This window comes from Diaphorina citri, unplaced genomic scaffold, assembly GCF_000475195.1.
Source record: "Diaphorina citri unplaced genomic scaffold, Diaci psyllid genome assembly version 1.1 scaffold86, whole genome shotgun sequence".
Classification (NCBI taxonomy): domain Eukaryota; kingdom Metazoa; phylum Arthropoda; class Insecta; order Hemiptera; family Psyllidae; genus Diaphorina; species Diaphorina citri.
In genome coordinates, this window is record NW_007377523.1 from 75,618 (window position 1) to 97,823 (window position 22,206).

At 36.3% G+C, this 22,206-nt stretch overlaps 1 protein-coding gene across 1 annotated transcript; it reads right to left on the reverse strand.

Annotated features, from left to right (window-relative positions):
• Nucleotides 1–20,438: 20,438 nt before the first annotated feature.
• LOC103523888 (tubulin-specific chaperone C) lies at nt 20,439–21,760 on the reverse strand. The gene is made up of 2 exons (XM_017449452.2): nt 20,923–21,760; nt 20,439–20,789 (listed from the first exon to the last, which is right to left on the reverse strand). The coding sequence occupies exons 1-2, from the start codon at nt 21,721–21,723 to the stop codon at nt 20,586–20,588; spliced, it is 1,005 nt and encodes a 334-aa protein (XP_017304941.1). The 5' UTR covers nt 21,724–21,760; the 3' UTR covers nt 20,439–20,585.
• Nucleotides 21,761–22,206: the final 446 nt, after the last annotated feature.

Here is a 22,206-nt window from a genome sequence, read left to right on the forward strand (position 1 = left end):
CGTAAAGAGGAAATAGCCGCAAAGGAGAGAGAAAAAACGGAAGCCCGATACCTCCTTTTATTTGATCAATCTTGGTCTTTTATCTAACTCCAATTTTTCCTGTCTCCCATATTTATTCAGTTTGGGCCATTCTCCTCTGTCACCTCTTCAATTTACAACTATAACTGAGCCTGAACTTGAAGAAAAGAGCGTAAAGAGGAAATAGCCGCAAAGGAGAGAGAAAAAACGGAAGCCCGAAGTTATGATACAAGAGAAAACTCTACGCCCATTTATCACGGGGAAATATAAAGTATTACAATTGTCTGGCATCAGGGTATGATGCCTCGCTGTGTTGTTGAATTAAATAACGTACATTTCTACACAATTGTGCGATTTCGAGCAGTGGTCACCAAATTGTTTCGGAGGTCAATAGGTAGAATATCAGAGGGCAGAGGGTATAGGAGTCAGATCAGACCAGAGACATCCTAATGCGCGAGTCTTTACACATACAACTCCAAGGTTTAAAGCAAAGGATTAACTAACCGATCAGTAATCGGGATTTAATACCCTACAATCCCTACATAGACCATAGCAATAATGAACCATACTGGCACAAACGATCCAAGTGTACAAATACTATTGGTACAAGGAGATGCCATTTAGAAACAATTTCATTTATTCTTTAGAAATTTAAAGGTAGTATACAGTTTACACATACAACTCCAAGGTTTAAAGCAAAGGATTAACTAACCGATCAGTAATCGGGATTTAATACCCTACAATCCCTACATAGACCATAGCAATAATGAACCATACTGTTAAGCACAAACGATCCAAGTGTACAAATACTATTGGTACAAGGAGATGCCATTTAGAAACAATTTCATTTATTCTTTAGAAATTTAAAGGTAACGTTTTCAGATAATTTTAAAATAAGTTATATGGAAAAACAATATTGTAAATTGTTCAGAGCCTTATCCAAAATCACCAAAGTTTGCTTATCCGACAAGTTTATTGCCACCGGGCAGAGTGCTAAGCGTGAACTGTTTGTAAACCTAGGATTAGGAACCCCTGGTGTAAAAATATCTTGCGCTACTTTTCCACCGTTTCTAAAATGACTAATGATACTAAGACATGTATGTTTTGCGCCAGGATGAATATCTGTAACTGTTTTGAGGTTAGAGTTGTGAAATTATCTCCCCTGGAAAGGAGTGTGTTTGCGGGAGAGAAAAAGTTGCTCGGAGAGAAAACAGAGAGAAGAAAAGAAGGTGAGAAAGAGTGTGACAAGTGGTCTGAATATGAACGTGAGCAGATAAATACAAGGGCTTGTTAAGTCCCGAGCGTTCACAAACAAAATGTCTTCTTCTGACAATAATTTCATGTCACTTCTGAGACTTCTACTCTCAAGATCTAATACCGATTTTCCCAAGATCTGAGATCAATGTAACATAGGTAAAATAAAATTGTAGGAAACTGATCCTATGTCATTTCATTTATCCATTTTAAGATCTGCCTAAAATAATCACCCACAAACTGATTTTCCAGAAAATGTGTCTTCTTCTGACAATAATTTCATATCGCTTCTGAGGCTTCTACTCTCAAGATCTAATACCGATTTCCCCAAGATCTGAGACCAATGTAATATAGGTAAACTAATGTTGTAGGAAACTGATCCTATGTCATTTCATTTATCCATTGCTTATCTGCCTAAAATACCTAATCACCCACAAACTGATTTTCCAGAAAATGATCATCATAAAAAGTAGATAGATAGGATACAATTTGTATGAATGCCGTGAAATTATTTTGAGTATGCAATATGCTACGCACAATTGGTAAATTGGTGGAGATGTCTTGTTTACAATGCACAATCAAGCGGACAAGCATGGTAGGTACATAGTTGTGTAAACGTTGAAGCCATTCTCAATGGCCGAATGAAATGTAGATGAGGTAGGACTTTATTGTTCATTTAAAATTAGTAACACAATTGGTGAATTGGTGGAGATGTCTTGTTTACAATGCACAATCAAGCGGACAAGCATGGTACATAGGTAGTTGTGTAAACGTTGAAGCCATTCTCAATGGCCGAATGAAATGTAGATGAGGTAGGACTTTATTGTTCATTTAAAATTAGTAAAAACCAGAAAATGGTCATCATAAAAGGTAGATAGATAGGATACAATTTGTATGAATGCCGTGAAATTATTTTGAGTATGCAATATGCTACGCACGATTGGTAAATTGGTGGAGATGTCTTGTTTACAATGCACAATCAAGCGGACAAGCATGGTAGGTACCTACAATGGTACATAGTAAAGTTGTGTAAACGTTGAAGCCATTCTCAATGGCCGAATGAAATGTAGATGAGGTAGGAGGACTTTATTGTTCATTTAAAATTAGTAACAAGGTTTGGGAAGCGCTGAAATCTCGATGATCTAATCAGCTATGAAATAGATAAGTGCCTATTGTACTGACATTTTCCTGTCGAGTAGGTTTGTAGGTACCTCAAATCCCACCCTACTCAAAAAGGGTTATTATTTTTACGAAGCCTACCGTAAATAAAATATTTAAGAGATAAAAACAGCACAATAATAATATGTTACACGGGGGTTAGTAAAAAGGTTTGGGAAGCGCTGAAATCTCGATGATCTAATCAGCTATGAAATAGATAAGTGCCACAAACTAGCTCTGAATAATTACCTTGATAAAATTAGATAAAAACAAATGAGCGGTGGAAATAAAGCACCAGTATCTAGCACATTATAATGGCGTACTATTAGCTACAATGTATGTACTAGTACTATATTTATTGTACTATTTGTATAAAATGTACATAAAATGTTTCACCCCATTGTAGGGGTATCATAAACCTGGTGTATAAATCTCGCAATGCAGTAGAAACAACAGTGTCTGCTATCCTAGCCAAGGCTCCCAGGAGGGACAAAGTGATATCTCCGATAGAGTACAGGGGCTCTCAAAAAGTGTACATGGACATCAGAGATGTGAGAAGTGAGTGAGTTGAAAAATAATAACATTAGAATAGAGTAGAATATACCTTGTTTTACCCTACCAGAATGAGACTGAAAAGTTCCTTTACCCCCCCCGTTATGTGAGAGGATATTGAGTAATCTTTTTAGTGTACCTACTACTTAATAAATGAGTCGGATCCTAACTCCTATATCTATCAGGGCGTTGAAGAGCGAGTTACATGTTTTAGAATTTGACACAATGAATGAGTAGTTCACTGAAAATTGTAGTTATTTCTATCACTCACTATACATTTCTGGTGGACATTTTAAGAGGTTCGAAACTACAGTTAATCGAACAACAAGCCAGCAGCGAGATTACGTTGAATATACATATCAGTTCTCAGTGGATCACTGACTTGAAAACAACGTTGCGCGTGGTTCGTATATGAAAGGGTAACCGTCTGGGACAGTACTTTTCAACTTGAGAGCATGCCGATTTTTCATTATTTGAAGGGCGCCGACGGAAAAGTTTGGGAACCCCCTGTGGATATTATGACGTACCTACTCTTGGCTAACATTTTTTGGTACTTTATTGTACTATTTGTATAAAATGTACATAAAATGTTTCCTGGTGTATAAATCTCGCAATGCAGTAGAAACAACAGTGTCTGCTATCCTAGCCAAGGCTCCCAGGAGGGACAAAGTGATATCTCCGCTTTATTGTACTATTTGTATAAAATGTACATAAAATGTTTCACCCCATTGTAGGGGTATCATAAACCTGGTGTATAAATCTCGCAATGCAGTAGAAACAACAGTGTCTGCTATCCTAGCCAAGGCTCCCAGGAGGGACAAAGTGATATCTCCGATAGAGTACAGGGGCTCTCAAAAAGTGTACATGGACATCAGAGATGTGAGAAGTGAGTGAGTTGAAAAATAATAACATTAGAATAGAGTAGAATATACCTTGTTTTACCCTACCAGAATGAGACTGAAAAGTTCCTTTACCCCCCCCGTTATGTGAGAGGATATTGAGTAATCTTTTTAGTGTACCTACTACTTAATAAATGAGTCGGATCCTAACTCCTATAGGTATCTATCAGGGAGTTGAAGAGCGAGTTACATGTTTTAGAATTTGACACAATGAATGAGTAGTTCACTGAAAATTGTAGTTATTTTTAGACCTTTACCCCCCCCCTTATGTGAGAGGATATTGAGTAATCTTTTTAGTGTACTACTTAATAAATGAGTCGGATCCTAACTCCTATATCTATCAGGGAGTTGAAGAGCGAGTTACATGTTTTAGAATTTGACACAATGAATGAGTAGTTCACTGAAAATTGTAGTTATTTTAATCACTCACTATACATTTCTGGTGGACATTTTAAGAGGTTCGAAACTACAGTTAATCGAAAAACAAGCCAGCAGCGAAATTACGTTGAATATATCAGTTCTCATAGCCAAACCCAAACCTTAGCGACTGGCCACAACAGACAGTACTTTTCATTATTTGAAGGGCGCCGACGGAAAAGTTTGGGAACCTCCTGTGGATATTATGACGTACCTACTCTTGGCTAACACATATCAGTTCTCAATGGATCACTGACTTTAAAACAACATTGCGCGTGGTTCGTATATGAAAGGGTAACCGTCTAGGACAGTACTTTTCATTATTTGAAGGGCGCCGACGGAAAAGTTTGGGAACCTCCTGTGGATATTATGACGTACCTACTCTTGGCTAACATTTTTTTAACACCTTGTATGTGTATACTCTGTATACTTATGTAATACTACATACATACGTAATAGCATGTGTAAATAGAACTATCCAGCTTATATCTATATGGAGCTATATCCAATACCTACATGGAGCTGTCCTGACTTCTAGTATTGGACTCTGGAATAATTTAGTCATTTGTAAAAAATAGAGAATACCTATAGAGATGTTATACTGAACATAGGAGACAGTTTGATTTTTTTTCAACCCTTTTTAAAACCAGAATAGCGAGAGAGAGAGAGAGAGAGAGAGAGAGAGAGAGAGAGAGAGAGAGAGAGAGAGAGAGAGAGAGCTGTCCTGACCTCTAGTATTGGACTCTGGAATAATTTAGTCATTTGTAAAAAATAGAGAATAGGTACCTATAGAGATGTTATACTGAACATAGGAGACAGTTTGATTTTTTTCAACCCTTTTTAAAACCAGAATAGCGAGATAGAGAGAGAGAGTCGAGAGAGAGAGAGAGAGAAATTACGAGTTATTAATTTAACCAGAGAGTATTTTAGTCGTTCTTTCAGCAAATTGATCTACAGTAAAATTATCTATGTGTAGGTCTGTAGGTGTATGTAATCATTTTACAACAGCTCTAATAAGCTTCCTGTCAAGAAAATAAACTAGGTAGGTAAGTACATCACACGATCTTATTATTAAAGTATGTTTATGAAGTTTCAAGCTTTGAAAGTTCAAAATTAGTAGGCGGTGATTAACAAGTTATGAGCCAAGAGAGGTGAACGTTTTATTCCAATCAGCTCTTAGCCTTTGAAAAGAATAGATATTGGGACTCTATCTAACTCTACATTCAATCATTCCTAGGTATATTGTGTAGGAAGGCACAGATAAATTCGTTATTATACTTCTTCTCCCATTTCAATCTTGTTCACAGAATGTGGGTTGAGCGTAGGTGCTGAAAACTTAAAAGTTGCAGTTTGCAGGGAATTTATTCTAATATGAGTGTGGGGGAACAGGAAGGTAAAGCAAACAATAACAGTAACAGTGAATGCAATAACATACATATGCTGAGAAAAGTTATTTCCATATAGGCAACAGTAGTCTTTGACCCTTTGCTCAGTTTTTCCCCATTTTTCTCTCACAGGAAAAAAAGTTTTTCCTGGAAAGTTGGCAAGTGACCACTAAACCATACAAGTGAGCTTGAAACTCGAGCATACCGTATGTTATGTAAATATTCAACGAAATAATGTGCACGAAGCAGAAACCACACTCTGAGAGAAACTGGGAGAAAGAAGAGGAAGACATAGAGATAGAGAGAGAGAGTAAGAGCTAGAGAGAAAAAGATAGAGAGAAATAAAGGAAAGGAAGGAAAGAGAAAGGAGAGAGAGAGAGAGGGATAGGAAAGAAAGGAGAGAAAGAGAGGAGAGAGAAATAGGCAAGGAAGGAGAAAGAGAGGAGAGAGAAAGGAAATAGATAGAGAGAGAGAAGGGAAAGAGAGAGGAGAGAGAGAAACAGGAAAGGAAGGAGAGATGAGTTACAGTGTTTTTTGTAAACATACTTTTCAAGGATTTTGATGAAAAATTGAAAACTTTAAAGAGGAGAGAGCGAGAGAGAGAAATCGGAGAGGAGGGAGAGAGAGAGAGAGAGAGAGAGAGAGCTGGTCATGCTAAAGGATTCGCAGAAGGCTGTTAAGTACACAGTCTATTTTACCTAGTATGGTAAGATAACTCTACATTAATAGATAGTAGATGTAGATAGATAGTTTAGTAACCCCCTTGGCTGCACATTGTCTGTAATAACTCGAGAATTCCAGACTGCTTTTAACTCCAGAATTTCAGACTGCTTTCTATGACGGAGAGAGCTGGTCATGCTAAAGGATTCGCAGAAGGCTGTAAAGTACACAGTCTATTTTACCTAGTATGGTAAGATAACTCTACATTAATAGATAGTAGATGTAGATAGATAGTTTAATAACCCCCTTGGCTGCACATTGTCTGTAATGAAAGATAGAGAGAAATAGAGGAAAGGAAGGAAAGAGAAAGGAGAGAGAGAGAGAGAGATAGGAAAGAAAGGAGAGAAAGAGAGGAGAGAGAGAAATCGGAGAGGAAGGAGAGAGAGAGAAGGGAAAGAGAGAGGAGAGAGAGAGAGAAATCGGAGAGGAAGGAGAGAGAGAGAGAGAGAGAGAGAGAGAGAGCTGGTCATGCTAAAGGATTCAAGGCTGTAAAGTACACAGTCTATTTTACCTAGTATGGTAAGATAACTCTACATTAATAGATAGTAAATGTAGAATGTAGATAGATAGTTTAATAACCCCCTTATGCTGCACATTGTCTGTGATAACTCGAGAATTCCAGACTGCTTTTAACTCCAGAATTTCAGACTGCTTTCTATGACGGAACTTACTTTCTAAGGCAGAGCCTTTATCTTTCCATCCATCATCTGTTTTTGATTTACCTCGTCTTCTGCATTAGAAGATTTTGCACCTCTCCCCATGAGCTGGTCATGCTAAAGGATTCGCAGAAGGCTGTAAAGTACACAGTCTATTTTTCCTAGTATGGTAAGATAACTCTACATTAATAGATAGTAGATGTAGATAGATAGTTTAATAACCCCCTTGGCTGCACATTGTCTGTAATAACTCGAGAATTCCAGACTGCTTTTAACTCCAGAATTTCAGACTGCTTTCTATGACGGAACTTACTTTCCAAGGCAGAGCCTTTATCTTTCCATCCATCATCTGTTTTTGATTTACCTCGTCTTCTGCATTAGAAGATTTTGCACCTCTCCCCATGAGAAAATATATTTTATCTTCCATTTCCCATTCTGTTCGAGAATGAAAAGGTAAAGTCAGAAATATGAAGATGAAATTTAATAAAACACAAAAGAGAACCTCAAGAAAAACTTTTTCTCCCCCATTTCTTCCTCCTTCCATTCTACTTCGATCTCTTGTCTTCTTCCTTCTACTTCCCATCCTTTTAGAAAGTTTTACAAAGAATATAACCATACCGTTGGGCGTTAGGCTTTCCCATCTCCCCCAATCCCATAGTGTCTTCTTATTGAACACATTAAAAACTAACTTGGACCATTTGTGTGATGGAGGAGGAAGAGTTTGTGAAGAAGGGGGAAGAGGAAAAGAAGAAGTAGAAGAGGAGGAGGAAAAGAAGGAGGAAGAGAAGAAGAATAGGGGCAGGACTAGGAGGAGGAAGAGAAAAAGAAGAAGAAGAAGAAGAAGTAGCAGAAGAGGAGGAGTAGGAGGAGAAGAAGAAGAAGAAGAAGAAGAAGAGGAGGAGGAGGAGAAAGAGGATTTGATGAGTGAAACTGTGAAAAGTTCCGACAGTATAAAATTAGACTTAAGCAAAAAATAGGAGCTAAAAGGGTATTCAATTTTTTTCACTCTAAGAAACGGGAGGTATTTAAAATAGGATGAGTTGAAAGGGAAGTGTTTGAGTAATAAAAGAAAGAGAAGAATAGTAGGTAGTATTTGAAGGAGAAGGAGACAGAGAAAATGGAGGTGGTCAGGGCCGTATCGTCAGTCAGTCTGTCCCCATAGAAGGACTTTTGTTATTACTGTTGTAATAATAAAGGAAGGACGGACTAAAAATGTGAATGAAGGAGATGGAATTTTAATGATATTGTTCTTTGAGAGTTCCTCGTGTTTTTCTTGTCAGATTGTCTTCCTGTGATTGTCAGAAAGCAGTGAACGTGAAACTGTGTTCCTCCCATTATGAAATACCTGTTACCTTCTTGAGTGGTTACAACTGGAAAATATTTCAGCTGCTAATCTTGAAGTAAAATGAGGATTTTATTCTAGATTTTTTATCTTTTTGTTTAATTCCTGCGTAACTATTTTAACTTTTTAACCATGCACAGTAAGGAAAATGAACTCATTAGGATACAATTAAGAGGAATAGAAGGGTGAAGTTAAATAAATAATGAGCTCGCGAAACTAAACTCCAGCTGCGTCTATATTGCTTGGATAATTAATTAGGCATATTACAATTATTTTCTCTCAAACGAAACTTTCCCAAGAAAAAAAGATGGTGATAGGAAAAAAAAGTTTCCAAGAAAAAGTTTAGCGTATTTTGTGCCGAAGCGGAGGCTTTAAATCGACTCGGAAAGTACCAAACTATGGGGGTTCAATAAATTAAATTCCTGAATGTATACCGATATTACCTACAATGTATGTACCTGCTACCTATTTACCTACTTTGATTTTTGGAAATACTTAATGAGCAAGTATATTTATTTGCCACCTATAACGGTCTAAATAGAATAAGGTCCAAACATATTACTGTTACCCAGGAAATTATTCACAATCAATCTCAATATTTATTTATTTATTTATTAAAAATCCCAGATACCAATTTCCTTACCTACTTTGATTTTTGGAAATACTTAATGAGCAAGTTGTATATTTATTTGCCACCTAACGTTCTAAATAGAATAAGGTCCAAAAATATTACTGTTACCCAGGAAATTATTCACAATCAATCTCAATATTCTCAATACAAAACTGTAAGTGGGAACGTTACCAATTTCCCAAAGGGATTATTTTAATGAGCAAGTATATTTATTTGCCACCTAACGTTCTAAATAGAATAAGGTCCAAAAATATTACTGTTACCCAGGAGATTATTCACAATCAATCTCAATATTCTCAATACAAAACTGTAAGTGGGAACGTTACCAATTTCCCAAAGGTATTATTAATTTATGTACCTAATACTCCTACCAGCCTATTGTACTGACATTTTCCTGTCGAGTAGGTTTGTAGGTACCTCAAATCCCACCCTACACAAAAAGGGTTATTATTTTTACGAAGCCTACCGTAAATAAAATATTTAAGAGATAAAAACAGCACAATAATAATATGTTACACGGGGGGTCAGAGTCCACATCCGAACCAGGACATGAAGCATAGGGAGATTCCAACAACTCAGACTGTGACACTTCATCATTTGACTGAGACTGAGAGTTGGAAACATCCTGTATACGATCATCACTTGTAGATGTTCCCGCACTCAATGGCTGACTGGAACGCTACACGGGGGAAAAATTGTGAAAATTTATTTTAAACGTGTGATGCTGAAAGGGAAGAAATAATTTATCGTCGGGATGAGTGGGAAAAAAGCCCACAGCGTCAACAACAGTGGGCAGATCATACTCATCTTCTTATCATACACACACCGCATGGAGTGAAGACAGGATCGATAGTGTGCAATGCAAAGTGCTACGTACTGATAACTCAAATTATCTTGGGCCCTTTGTCAGAGTTTCATTTTTAATGGGAAAGAGATGAGCCTGGATAAAGTGCTACGTACTGATAACTCAAATTATCTTGGGCCCTTTGTCAGAGTTTCATTTTTAATGGGAAAGAGATGAGCCTGGATAAGTGAGATAAAGGGGGACTGTGAGATACACAAGATAAAGGTCAGAAGGAAAAGAGGATGGAAGCTAATTGCGAAAGCATGTAGCAGAAAGAAAAAAAAAATCCCCAGAAAACCTTCATCATGAGTTAGAAAGCTCAGAAGAAGATTCTAGTTTGAAAAATTGTTCAGTCAGCTAGTGTACAGATAATGATAGACCGTGAAGATATTTGTACATATCCTAAATATATACAGCCCCTTGTGTAACTGACTGACTCACTCACTCACTCATACTAATTCTAACCCACTTCTAGATGTGCTAGGAATCCCCAGAAAACCTTCATCATGAGTTAGAAAGCTCAGAAGAAGATTTTAGTTTGAAAAGTTGTTCAGTCAGCTAGTGTACAGATAATGATAGACCGTGAAGATGTTTGTACATACTTGGCGGGGCGGAGCGCTACCGCGCTCCTTAATATTTATAGAACTAAATGCTCTGTTGGTTCCGGGGTGGATACTTCCAGAAGACCAATGTGTATGATTTTGTTTTCATAAAAATAAATAAAGATGAGATCATGACAGAAAAAAGTTGAAATCTGGGTTTGATAAAATTTGGTGAAAATGTCCCAACTCAAAAGAAATTTGAGAAATAGATTTTCGGTCTCATTGACTGTTCGGCAAGGTACCTGAAAAAAGAAAAGAAAAAAAAAAGGCATTTCAACTACAATTGAAACTACGGTTGAAGAGAATTTGCTGCAAGTTGAGTTGCCCCACAAGCTAAGAAAATAAATGATGAGATCATGACAGAAAAAAGTTGAGATCTCGGTTTGATAAAATTTGGTGAAAGTGTCCTAACTCAAAAGAATTTTGAGAAATAGATTTTCGGTCTCATTGACTGTTCGGCAAGGTACCTGAAAAAAGAAAAGAAAAAAAAGGCATTTCAACTACAATTGAAACTACGGTTGAAGAGAATTTGCTGCAAGTTGAGTTGCCCCACAAGCTAAGAAAATAAATGAAATGGATTTGAGTAAACTTGAGACCTTCCAGTAAGCTGAGTACTTCTCAACATTTATTTTGATCTCCTTCGAGGCAAAACCCAGCACCTCCGAGACAAAAAATGGAGTGGAAAAGAGTTTCAGATTTCAGATTCAGACGTCACGTCATATCAGTGGAGAACGGAGGTGGTAGTTCTATGTATATTTTCCAATTTGACTGTAGAACGAGACAAAAAATGGAGTGGAAAAAAGTTTCAGATTCAGACGTCACGTCATATCAGTGGAGAACGGAGGTGGTAGTTCTATGTATATTTTCCAATTTGACTGTAGAACAGAGTAAATTTGCACCCCCCCCCTCGACAAAATCTTGAATACGGCCCGGATCTCAATGCTAGGTAGGTATCAAGGTGTGTCCATACATAGTCGACCGGCCGTCGATGAACGAGCTGAATCTATGTTATCGAGGCAGTGTAGACGGTTCAGTCGACATCGATGAAGGTGGTATGTAATGTAAGCATAGGTATTTTTTAGGTAATTTTGGTATAAAATTTGCTTAATGTTTCAATTTCAAATACCAACCATAGTTTGCGGAAGTAGGTACGTCACTACTACATATTTTAAAATAAACAATTTTCCAAGCGTAAAAAGAGCTTTTGCAAACGCGACACAACAGTATCAAATAGAAAAGGTCGAAATGAGCTTTTGGCTACCAGCGAGACTAAAGTTTTAATAGTGAAATGCTTTTTAAAATGAGAGCTTTTTTGTTTGTTGTGACGGGTACAAACGCCGCACAAATAAACGGAATTTTTTTCCTCGAAATTCTCCAATATCTCTCTTATTTATCATTTTTTTTACTATAAAGGTAGGTACTTAAGTTACCTATTACAGGCATTTCATACGTATTTGTGTAGGTGGGTACCTAAATAAATTGGCCTTGCAAGGTTAAAGTACAAACAGGAAATAAATTGAGGAGCTGGGTGCAAAAAGGGAAATATGGATTTTTTTGCCCTTTTTGCTTAAACGGTTTTTTGAATAGAACGTGGTGCGCTCTATCTTCCAGCGTTTGAACTGCAGTGATAACTTTTTTTTTTTCGATGAGGGAACGTGGTGCGCTCTATCTTCCAGCGTTTGAACTGCAGTGATAACTTTTTTTTTTTCGATGAGTTACAGTGTTTTTTGTAAACATACTTTTCAAGGATTTTGATGAAAAATTGAAAACTTTAAAGTTAAATATCTCCGTTTGATGATTTTCATTTATTGCCCTTTTTGCACCCAGCTCCTCAATTACATTTATACTGACACCCACATTAATTTATCGTATTCCACTTTTCCTTCTTGTAATATTTATCAAGGCTGAAACATTCAATAGCTTGATGTTTAACAGGAGTTGATAATATTTAGTTAACCATGTTTACTTATATCCTGGCTATTCATAATGACAAATATACTCGTAACCTATATGTAGAAAAAGTTATGTTACATAAATGTATGTTTATTCAAGGAGGATTGATGACAAGGGTAAGATACAACATACATATATTTATCTGCCTTTCAAGGCGGAAATTATTAGTGCCCTGCAGATGAGCAATAAAGCTGCTAAAAGGAAGGAAAGTTCAATGTGAAGAACGGTGAAGGGGAGAGATAAACGAAAGAAGGGGAAATACCTGTAAAGTTATTATCCATGAGGAGGGAAAAATTTCAGGTGGAATAAAAACCCAAAAGACTTTCTCACGTTTATGAATTTTTAATGTGCGCTACTCACGGAGCGTAATAGAAAAGTCCCATATCCAACAATTTCTACACGGGAACTTTTGGGTATGCCTACTCGTAACCTATATGTAGAAAAAGTTATGTTACATAAATGTATGTTTATTCAAGGAGGATTGATGACAAGGGTAAGATACAACATAATTCATACCACCTGTTTCAGTACGAAGCGATTAAAGGTGAGAGAAGGGCAAAATTGTATTCTTCGTAAATAAGGAAAAAAAGGCAGATAACAAGTTTCTAATCAGGAAATAAATTATGGAAATGAATTTCTTGACGTGTTAATGTAGGGGAATGGTGTTGCCCCCCAAACCTCCTGCAATAGAGAGAGGTTTCCTTTCAGCTCTGATAATTTCAAATGAGGAAAATATGAATATTAAGGAAAACAATAACCTATTGAAAGCAGGAAAAACAAGCTGGGTCCGTCCCTCCGGGAATTTTTTAGCCCGTAGTTTATTCGATCGTGATTAGAGAATATCAGTACCTATATGTACCTACCTAATTTGTTTAATATTCAGTTTATTATTATTATCTATTATTATTATTATTCTTGATTTGAAAGAGAGAAAGATACTTGAAAGGTAGACTGGTATTCTATGGATTCAAAGCAATTTCAAGGTCTACAAACACCAAGGACTCCTAGGTCCTACCTAGGAGCTAAAAAAAACTCCCTTTGAGCAAAAGAGATGAAAAACCAACCATATGAGAGCAGGGCCAGGGGTTAGATACCACATTAAACACAGAAGATCATGAAAGGATATCCGAAGTGTGAGAAAACAATAGCAGTATAGTACCTAGATACTATACTGAACAGAAGCGAAGTGATAACGAGAAATGATAGTGGCAAGATAAACACAAGAGATAAAATAGAGAGAGAGAGAGAATGGAAAATAGGCCCCTAAAATAACACAAGGTAGCTACCTAGCATAACACAGGTTATCTATACCTACCTACAGTTGGGTACCTATAGGTATTACACCATGTTCAGTATTTCGCTTAAACATAAAAGTAGGTAATGCAACTAGGCAGGCCAATTTTGTTTTGAACTGGCATAGACTTCGCAGGCATAAAACTTTCTCTTGAATGGCGAAGTTAATCTACCTACAACGTCACAACTCACCTACTCTGTTAATTTGTACCTACTTATTTCTTTACATAACTATGATGACTTGGCGGGGCGGAGCGCTACTGCGCTCCTTAATCTACTTATATGTTATAATACATAGAGGTATCTATCTACAATTTTGGCAATTCGTCATTTCACTCCATGGGTATTGAAGGGGATGAGAGTATTTAGGACATTTATTTTCGAGGGTGATTTTTTTTTTCCGTAGAAAATTAAACTTCTAAGGCTTCAGTCAGAAATTGAATAAAAAAATTCAATTGTCTTTTCTAAACCTCGTTGTTGTTATAATACATAGAGGTATCTATCTACAATTTTGGTAATTCGTCATTTCACTCCATTGGTATTGAAGGGGATGAGAGTATTTAGGACATTTATTTTTGAGGGTGATTTTTTTTTCCGTAGAAAATTAAACTTTTAGGGCTTCAGTCAGAAATTGAATAAAAAAGTTCAATTGTCTTTTCTAAACCTCGTTGTTTTGAAAACGTAAGGAGGACAATAGACTTAAATCTAATTAGCAAAGTAGAACGCAAACTTCCTCGTTGTTTTGAAAACGTAAGGAGGACAATAGACTTAAATCTAATTAGCAAAGTAGAACGCAAACTTCCTATTATGTGTTTCATAGGTACATCTATGTACCTCGTGTACCAGGTGTACAACACTGTACATAGGTACATCTACATACCACAGATCACTAAATTTAAGCAAAGTTGAGCGTGGTTAGTATTCGGATAGGCAATCGCGTGGTGCAAACTTGAAATGAATCAAATCGACAAACTGCAGTGTTTTCTCATAGGCTTTCCTTCACCTAGGTAGGTACGACGTAATAGGTTAACGATTCTTTTTCTTAGCGAAATCCCCTTTATTTATTATTTATTTTTTAAAAATTTCAAGTGAAATTAGAAAGCATTTGAATAAACTTTAAAACAAGATTCCCCAAGGTCCCCTGAAAAAATAAAAATAAATTAAAGCCATGCGGATCTAGTTCAACCGGTACCTATTATGTGTTTCATAGGTACATCTATGTACCTCGTGTACCAGGTGTACAACTGTACAAGTGTACATAGGTACATCTACATACCACAGATCACTAAATTTAAGCAAAGTTGAGCGTGGTTAGTATTCGGATAGTAGTTCAACCTATTACTAAAAGATTGTCCCCTAACTCCCCTACATTTCCTCAAAGTTTCTGCCGTTTGTGAAATATACACCTACTTAAGCAAACTTAAAAGGAGGGTGAAATATGAAGCTAAAGAGTTCAACCTATTACTAAAAGATTGTCCCCTACATTTCCTCAAAGTTTCTGCCGTTTGTGAAATATACACCTACTTAAGCAAACTTAAAAGGAGGGTGAAATATGAAGCTAAAAAAAAACTGAAGAAAAAAAATTTAATACCAAAAAGTTTGGTTAAACAAAATCTGAATAATTTATATTTATCCAAGAAAAACTTATTTATTGCTAAAAGTTCCAGCGAGGGGAGGGGAGCGAATTTTGAGCTGAGAAAAGAGTCGAAAAGCAACGAAAGTTCACAAAGGTCATGTAGGAATTTTCATGTGTGAAAAGTGGAAAATCACCATTTGTTATAATATTATCATTAATTATTAGTTACCTGCCTTACTTATCTGTGGATAGATACCTGCCTGATTAAAGAAACCATCAATTTTAGGTACCTATACCTAATTACTTTTAGGTGCCTCAGATGCCTGATAGATGTTAGAGTAGATGATGTCTAATAAACATGCTTACTATCTATGTATCTTTTACCTATATTTATCTGCCTTTCAAGGCGGAAATTATTAGTGCCCTGCAGATGAGCAATAAAGCTGCTAAAAGGAAGGAAAGTTAAATGTGAACCTAATTACTTTTAGGTGCCTCAGATGCCTGATAGATGTTAGAGTAGATAATGTCTAATAAACATGCTTACTATCAATGTATCTTTTACCTACATATATTTATCTGCCTTTCAAGGCGGAAATTATTAGTGCCCTGCAGATGAGCAATAAAGCTGCTAAAAGGAAGGAAAGTTAAATGTGAAGAACGGAGAAGGGGAGAGATAAACGAAAGAAGGGGAAATACCTGTAAAGTTATTATCCATGAGGAGGGAAAAAATTCAGGTGGAATAAAAACCCAAAAGACTTTCTCACTTTTATGAATTTTTAATGTGCGCTACTCACGGAGCGTAAGAAGAAGGGGAAATACCAGTAAAGTTATTATCCATGAGGAGGAGGGAAAAAATTCAGGTGGAATAAAAACCCAAAAGACTTTCTCACTTTTATGAATTTTTAATGTGCGCTACTCACGGAGCGTAATAGAAAAGTCCCATATCCAACAATTTCTACACGGGAACTTTTGGGTATGCATAGGCGTGTTAGAAAATTCCCTTTTTTTGGAGCATCACAAATTCATGCAACCCTCATGAAATCTGTTAGCATAACAGATGTAATCTTTCTTTGAAGAGGTTTGAACGAGGGAACTGTAACAACGGAGGTCTTCGAACTGTAACAATGCAACGGATCTCTTATCTAGGCTGGCAAAATTTTACTTTTGCCTGTCGGTATTTTGCTGAAATGTTTATAGAGAATTCAAGAAAGCAAGGGAATGAGGGAATCAGAGGTCTTTGAAGAGGTTTGAACGAGGGAACTGTAACAACGGAGGTCTTCGAACTGTAACAACGCAACGGATCTCTTATCTGGGCTGGCAAAATTTTACTTTTGCCTGTCGGTATTTTGCTGAAATGTTTATAGAGAATTCAAGAAAGCAAGGGAATGAGGGAATCAGAGAAAGATTGTAAGAGGAATACGGAGATAAGGAGAGGGAGATAGGGAGTGAGTAAGATAGAGTCGAGGAGAGGGAGAGAGATGGAGTTGATAAGACGTTCCCATATTGACATTGGATGTGTGACGTAGAGATTATTTGGAGAGCTTTTAGAAAACAAACTTACTTGTAAGTAAGCGATGTGCGTTACGAATATCCACATCAATTACACTACTTCTTTCATTTCTCCGAGTGCCAGTGCCAACTTCGAAAAAAAAAGAAAGAAAAATGTTGCATTTTATATTTGGCAATTTAAAAAAATAAAATTTCGAAAGCCCGAGAGCCGAGGAAAAATGAGGTATGTCATCAACACAAAGGCTGGAAAGAAATTGAATTGCTTTCTTCTTATGGTTGCCATGATTTTATTTTCTCGGATTGAACAAGTTCTACACGGAAACTTTTGGGTATGCATACGCGTGTTAGAAAATTCCCTTTTTTTGGAGCATCACAAATTCATGCAACCCTCATGAAATCTGTTAGCATAACAGATGAATTCTGTTTTTGAAGAGGTTTGAACGAGGGAACTGAAACAACGGAGGTCTTCGAACTGTAACAACGCAACGGATCTCTTATCTAGGCTGGCAAAATTTTACTTTTGTCTGTCGGTATTTTGCTGAAATGTTTATAGAGAATTCAAGAAAGCAAGGGAATGAGGGAATCAGAGAAAGATTGTAAGAGGAATACGGAGATAAGGAGAGGGAGATAGGGAGTGAGTAAGATAGAGTCGAGGAGAGGGAGAGATGGAGTTGATAAGACGTTCCCATATTGACATTGGATGTGTGACGTAGAGATTATTTGGAGAGCTTTTAGAAAACAAACTTACTGAAAGCTTGGCTGAAAGTCTTTGTTCAAAAGATAGGAGGGATAGAGTCCTCTCTCTCTCTCTCTCTCTCACTGGGTAAATATCAACAAAATGTAGGGAACACTCATGTTTAAAAGCAGGAGTATCAGTTACAATGAGCCTTCTCACTGGGTAAATATCAACAAAATGTAGGGAACACTCATGTTTAAAAGCAGGAGTATCAGTTACAATGAGCCTACCTGTCTATATCCCATATTGTATAGGACTAATACTATCTATAAGCTATGAGGATGAAATTTTGAAATGAGCAACGGAGGGAGTCGATTTTAAGGATGAAAAGGGACAGATGGGAGGGAGGTTGAAGCAGGGGAAGGGAGAGAGGTATAAATTGGAGAGGGAAAACGCTTACGGACGATATATTAGGCTTCAGGGACGAAAATATGGAGTGGCGATTTCTCCTGGTCAGTGTATTTGAACAAGTTTAGCGCTCTCCTTAATGACTTGGAGCAGTAAATAACAGAAGAAAATATGGGGGGGGGGACTAGGTATCCATCCTATCCAATCCAGTATCCGCCCTTCAAAAAATCAGGCTTGTCAGAGCAGAAGATTCTATCTGAAACTCATTTCTAATAATCTCGGTGTGGCAGTCTCGTAAAATTCACCGCAAATGTGAGCATCCCGCCCGCCATATTGTCAACACATAAAATTTAATGAGCAATAACAAGTGGGTACTAACAAGGGCGAGGGTAAAGGTTGAGGTATAGTGGTACACCACCACCAACATGAGGGAAACATAATATTACAAGAACAATGAAAACATCATTAAGCTGTCGACAAGACGTGGAAAAAGAGAGAAAGCAGTAATATTTTTCACGTTTTTAAAGTACCTCAATGGAGCTGGAGGTATAAGGAGTCTGGGGATTTTTTCCATCTTTTACTTATTTTCCCCTTCTTTTGTGTTTTCCCGTTTCTCATTATTCCAAAGGGGTTCTATCTTTCTCCCCAAGGCCCTTCAAATAGTTTCAAGAGGGATTTCTCTTGTACCTACACAAAAATGGTTTGGCATTGAAACTCTAGACTTGAATAATTGTGGAATTTTCTGTATTGTACTAACCCGACATCGACAAGTAGGTATGTAATTAAAAGGAGTACCTACCTCAGGTCAAGATAAAATAAAATCTGACAAAGGTAACTTTAGTAACTGATGAGTACTCAAAAGGGAAAGAGAAAGACTATAATAAGGGAGAGAAAGGGATTTTAAGAGACAGAAGAAAGGAATTTCAATTAAGAGGGCAAGAGGAGGGAGACTTTCGAATGGGGAGGGAACTCTAAAGAAGAGGGAGAGATCTTTAGGACACACTAGATACTAGGTATACACTTTAGGTAGTAGGTAGATACATTAACAATGAGGATTATAACATGAGAGACCAGGCATAAGAACAGAGTGTGTATTCTGAGAAGGGGAGATATGGAAAACAATAGGGAAACATATAGGAAGATACCATTAGGTACTTAGGTACCTACCTACTTACATTTCAGTTTTCCCAGTCTTAAATTTAAGGTCTTGCCCTCTCCATACCTTCCTATAGTTTTTGAGTCATCTGCGACCTAATGAATTCTATTTAATACCTTTTATAACAAAATTATTTATGGTACTCATCATACCAGTCTTGCGCGTCGATGTACCTACCTGGGATCAATTCTTGGTGGAGTCAAAGTTTTTTCGGCTTTGGATTTTAATTTTGTAATACAATTAGCTGATTATTTATCTTCATCAGTTAGCTAGTGACTAATAGCTGGAGTAAAGTAAGGACCAGCTATCATCAGTGGGTATCACAGTTTAACGGTAGCTACATATTTATTCTTCTTAGAATGCGATTATATCGTGATGGGGTCGTAACCAACAAAATGCAAATTTGTAAGAGTTCATTGATATTGTAGGTATGTAAATTCGACTCACCTCTGAATCAACACGACATATTTCGTAGAATCAAACGATAAATGTCCCGTGCTTGAAAGGCATCACTTTGAAATTACTAATCCTTTATGACCATTAATAGTTAGAAGTACAATTTGGGTGGTTGAAAATACTCAGATTAAATAATACAGGCCGGGAAGATTTTTAAATACAGTTTGGTTCTATTCAGTAAAAAAATAAAGCAGCGCGGCAGCGCTCCGCCCCGCCAAGTTAAATTAAAATTAATTTATTCAACATTACTTAGGTAACGACCTATAAAACCAGAAAATTAATTATCAATTAAAAAATCTATTTCAATTAATCACATTAAAGGTACAATTTGGGTGGTTGAAAACACTCAGATTAAATAATACAGGCCGGGAAGATTTTTACATACAGTTTGGTTCTATTCAGTAAAAAAATAAAGCAGCGCGGCAGCGCTCCGCCCCGCCAAGTTAAATTAAAATTTAAAGCATTAATAAAAATTTTACATTGAATTTATTCAACATTACTTAGGTAACGACCTATAAAACCAGAAAATTAATTATCAATTAAAAAATCTATTTCAATTAATCACATTAAAAAAAAGTTTTATTTTTACACTGAATAAAATTAAAATACGCGAAAAAGGCGTAAATATTACGCGAACGAAAAACGAGAAAACGACAGTAAGATTTTACACCAAAGTTTGTGCAAGGAAAGTGGTGAGAGAAAAATGAGCTTTATGAAAGTTGTACTAGATAAGGAAAATATTAACGATGAAAACCGAACCAAACCGAATATTAGTTTTCTTTCCCTTGCGATATTTTCAACAGCTTTGAAGGCATTTCCTAAGGGGCTTTTGGCTTTTGAAAGGTCATTTCCTTCTTTGATAATGATCCAATTACTGTCTAGATTCAATAGTAGGTACCTACTTATGTAATGCAAATAACGTAAGTAATACGAGAAATGTTACCATTTTAAGAATGTGAATGTTAATAATTTTATTAGTTAATCAAACAAGAATTTTAACAAAGGTACCTATCTATAACTGTAACAGTTGTTAATTTTTTATTAAAAAGTTCAATAAGATAATGTTGTTATTTTTCCATTTTACATGTTTTTCCGATCAGTTTCTTCTATAACATACCAGTTTGGGGATTTCTCTTCAACAGACAACCAGTTGAAATCATCTACCTCATTCCAATGATTAGTTCCCTCATCTAAACCAGCCGATTGAAGCAATACCGGGTCAATATTGACAGCAGGAGCAAAACCAATATTCTTACAATGTTCTATGATAGGTCTACTAGTAACATGAAGATAAACACTACACTTGTGACTAGTATGCATGCGTAGTTGATGACAATTGAAGCAATACCGGGTCAATATTGACAGCAGGAGCAAAACCGATATTCTTACAATGTTCTATGATAGGTCTACTAGTAACATGAAGATAAACACTACACTTGTGACTAGTATGCATGCGTAGTTGATGACATGCCAAGTACAGAGTACTGTCAGTACAATTATCAATGAACACAGAATTGCTCACAGGACCCAAGAATATTTGAGAGTTCTTGATATTATTCAAGTGTATAGTGCTCGCATTGCCATTTACTTTGACAACACAAGAGTCTATATTACTCAAGGATACAGGTTTCTTATGGACATCTTCAGATGGAAGCTCCAAAGTTTCATTGCTTCTGTTGTAGAATCCGATGTACGTTTCTTCCTCATGCTGACGGGGTTTCACAAAATCGACATCATCTTTAGGTAGAATTTTTTTCTCAGCCTCATCAGTTTTATCTCCTTGTCCCCCGAGTTTTACTTTGTCTACTTTCTTGAATCCAAATTTTTTCCTAGGTAAAAGTTTCGTTTCCAATATGTTGCATTGTTCAGTCAGTTCTTGCAGCTTGTTATTGTAGATTTTCATGTCATAGGATGTAAGGAATATCTTCGCATCCACTATGACATGATTCAATAAAAGTATTTGCTTGTTTATATCCGCAAACTTCTCCTTCAGTTCTTCTTTGTTAACACTGCCACTATTGGGGTCAACATCAATTTCATTTATCATTCCTTTGATCTTGTCATAATTTTCATTGAACATGTTACTGAAACCATCATGTTCTTTATCTCCTTTCTTTTCTTGTCGTTTTTCAATTGCTGATATCCTTTCTTGTTCTCTTTTTAAAAGTCTCTCTGGAATATTCACTTCTTGACCTAAACTAATGTTCTCGTTTTCCATTTTAAATTTAAGTTCATGAATTTTTTAAAAAGTCCTAAAAAAATATTTTTATTTTACTTTCTATTTTATTTGAAGGGAAAAATTATGTTAGAACTTCTTTATTAATTTGAACTTGTTTCTTTACCTTTTCCTCTTTTTCATCAAATTTCAAAGATAAGAATCAAATAGCTATTCTTGAAAGTATTCACAATATTTCACTTGTGTTGTGTCTTTTATTGTTTTAGCCTTGATCCAATGTGATAACTGATAAGCCATCAGGTACTGTTGAGATAACAAATTGAGAACAAATCTCACATTTGGAACCATACAAATTAAATATGCAAAATGTCAAGTGCATCTTGAATAGTGTAGGTAGTTTCTTTTAGTGGTAAACACTTGATAAAGTGCTGAGCAAATAATTAGAAAATAGGTACTGTGTTTGATATTATTTTTGATACATTATTTATTTTTCCAAAGGACTTTTTAAAAAATTCATGAACTTAA

What these genes read in the sequence shown, in the direction of transcription:
- LOC103523888 (XM_017449452.2), bottom strand. Translation starts at nt 21,723, where the DNA reads ATGGAAAACGAGAACATTAGTTTAGGTCAAGAAGTGAATATTCCAGAG. An exon ending in AGTGTAGTGTTTATCTTCAT is followed by an intron (nt 20,790 to 20,922) that starts GTTACTAGTAGA and finishes GTTTATCTTCAT; the next exon opens with GTTACTAGTAGACCTATCAT.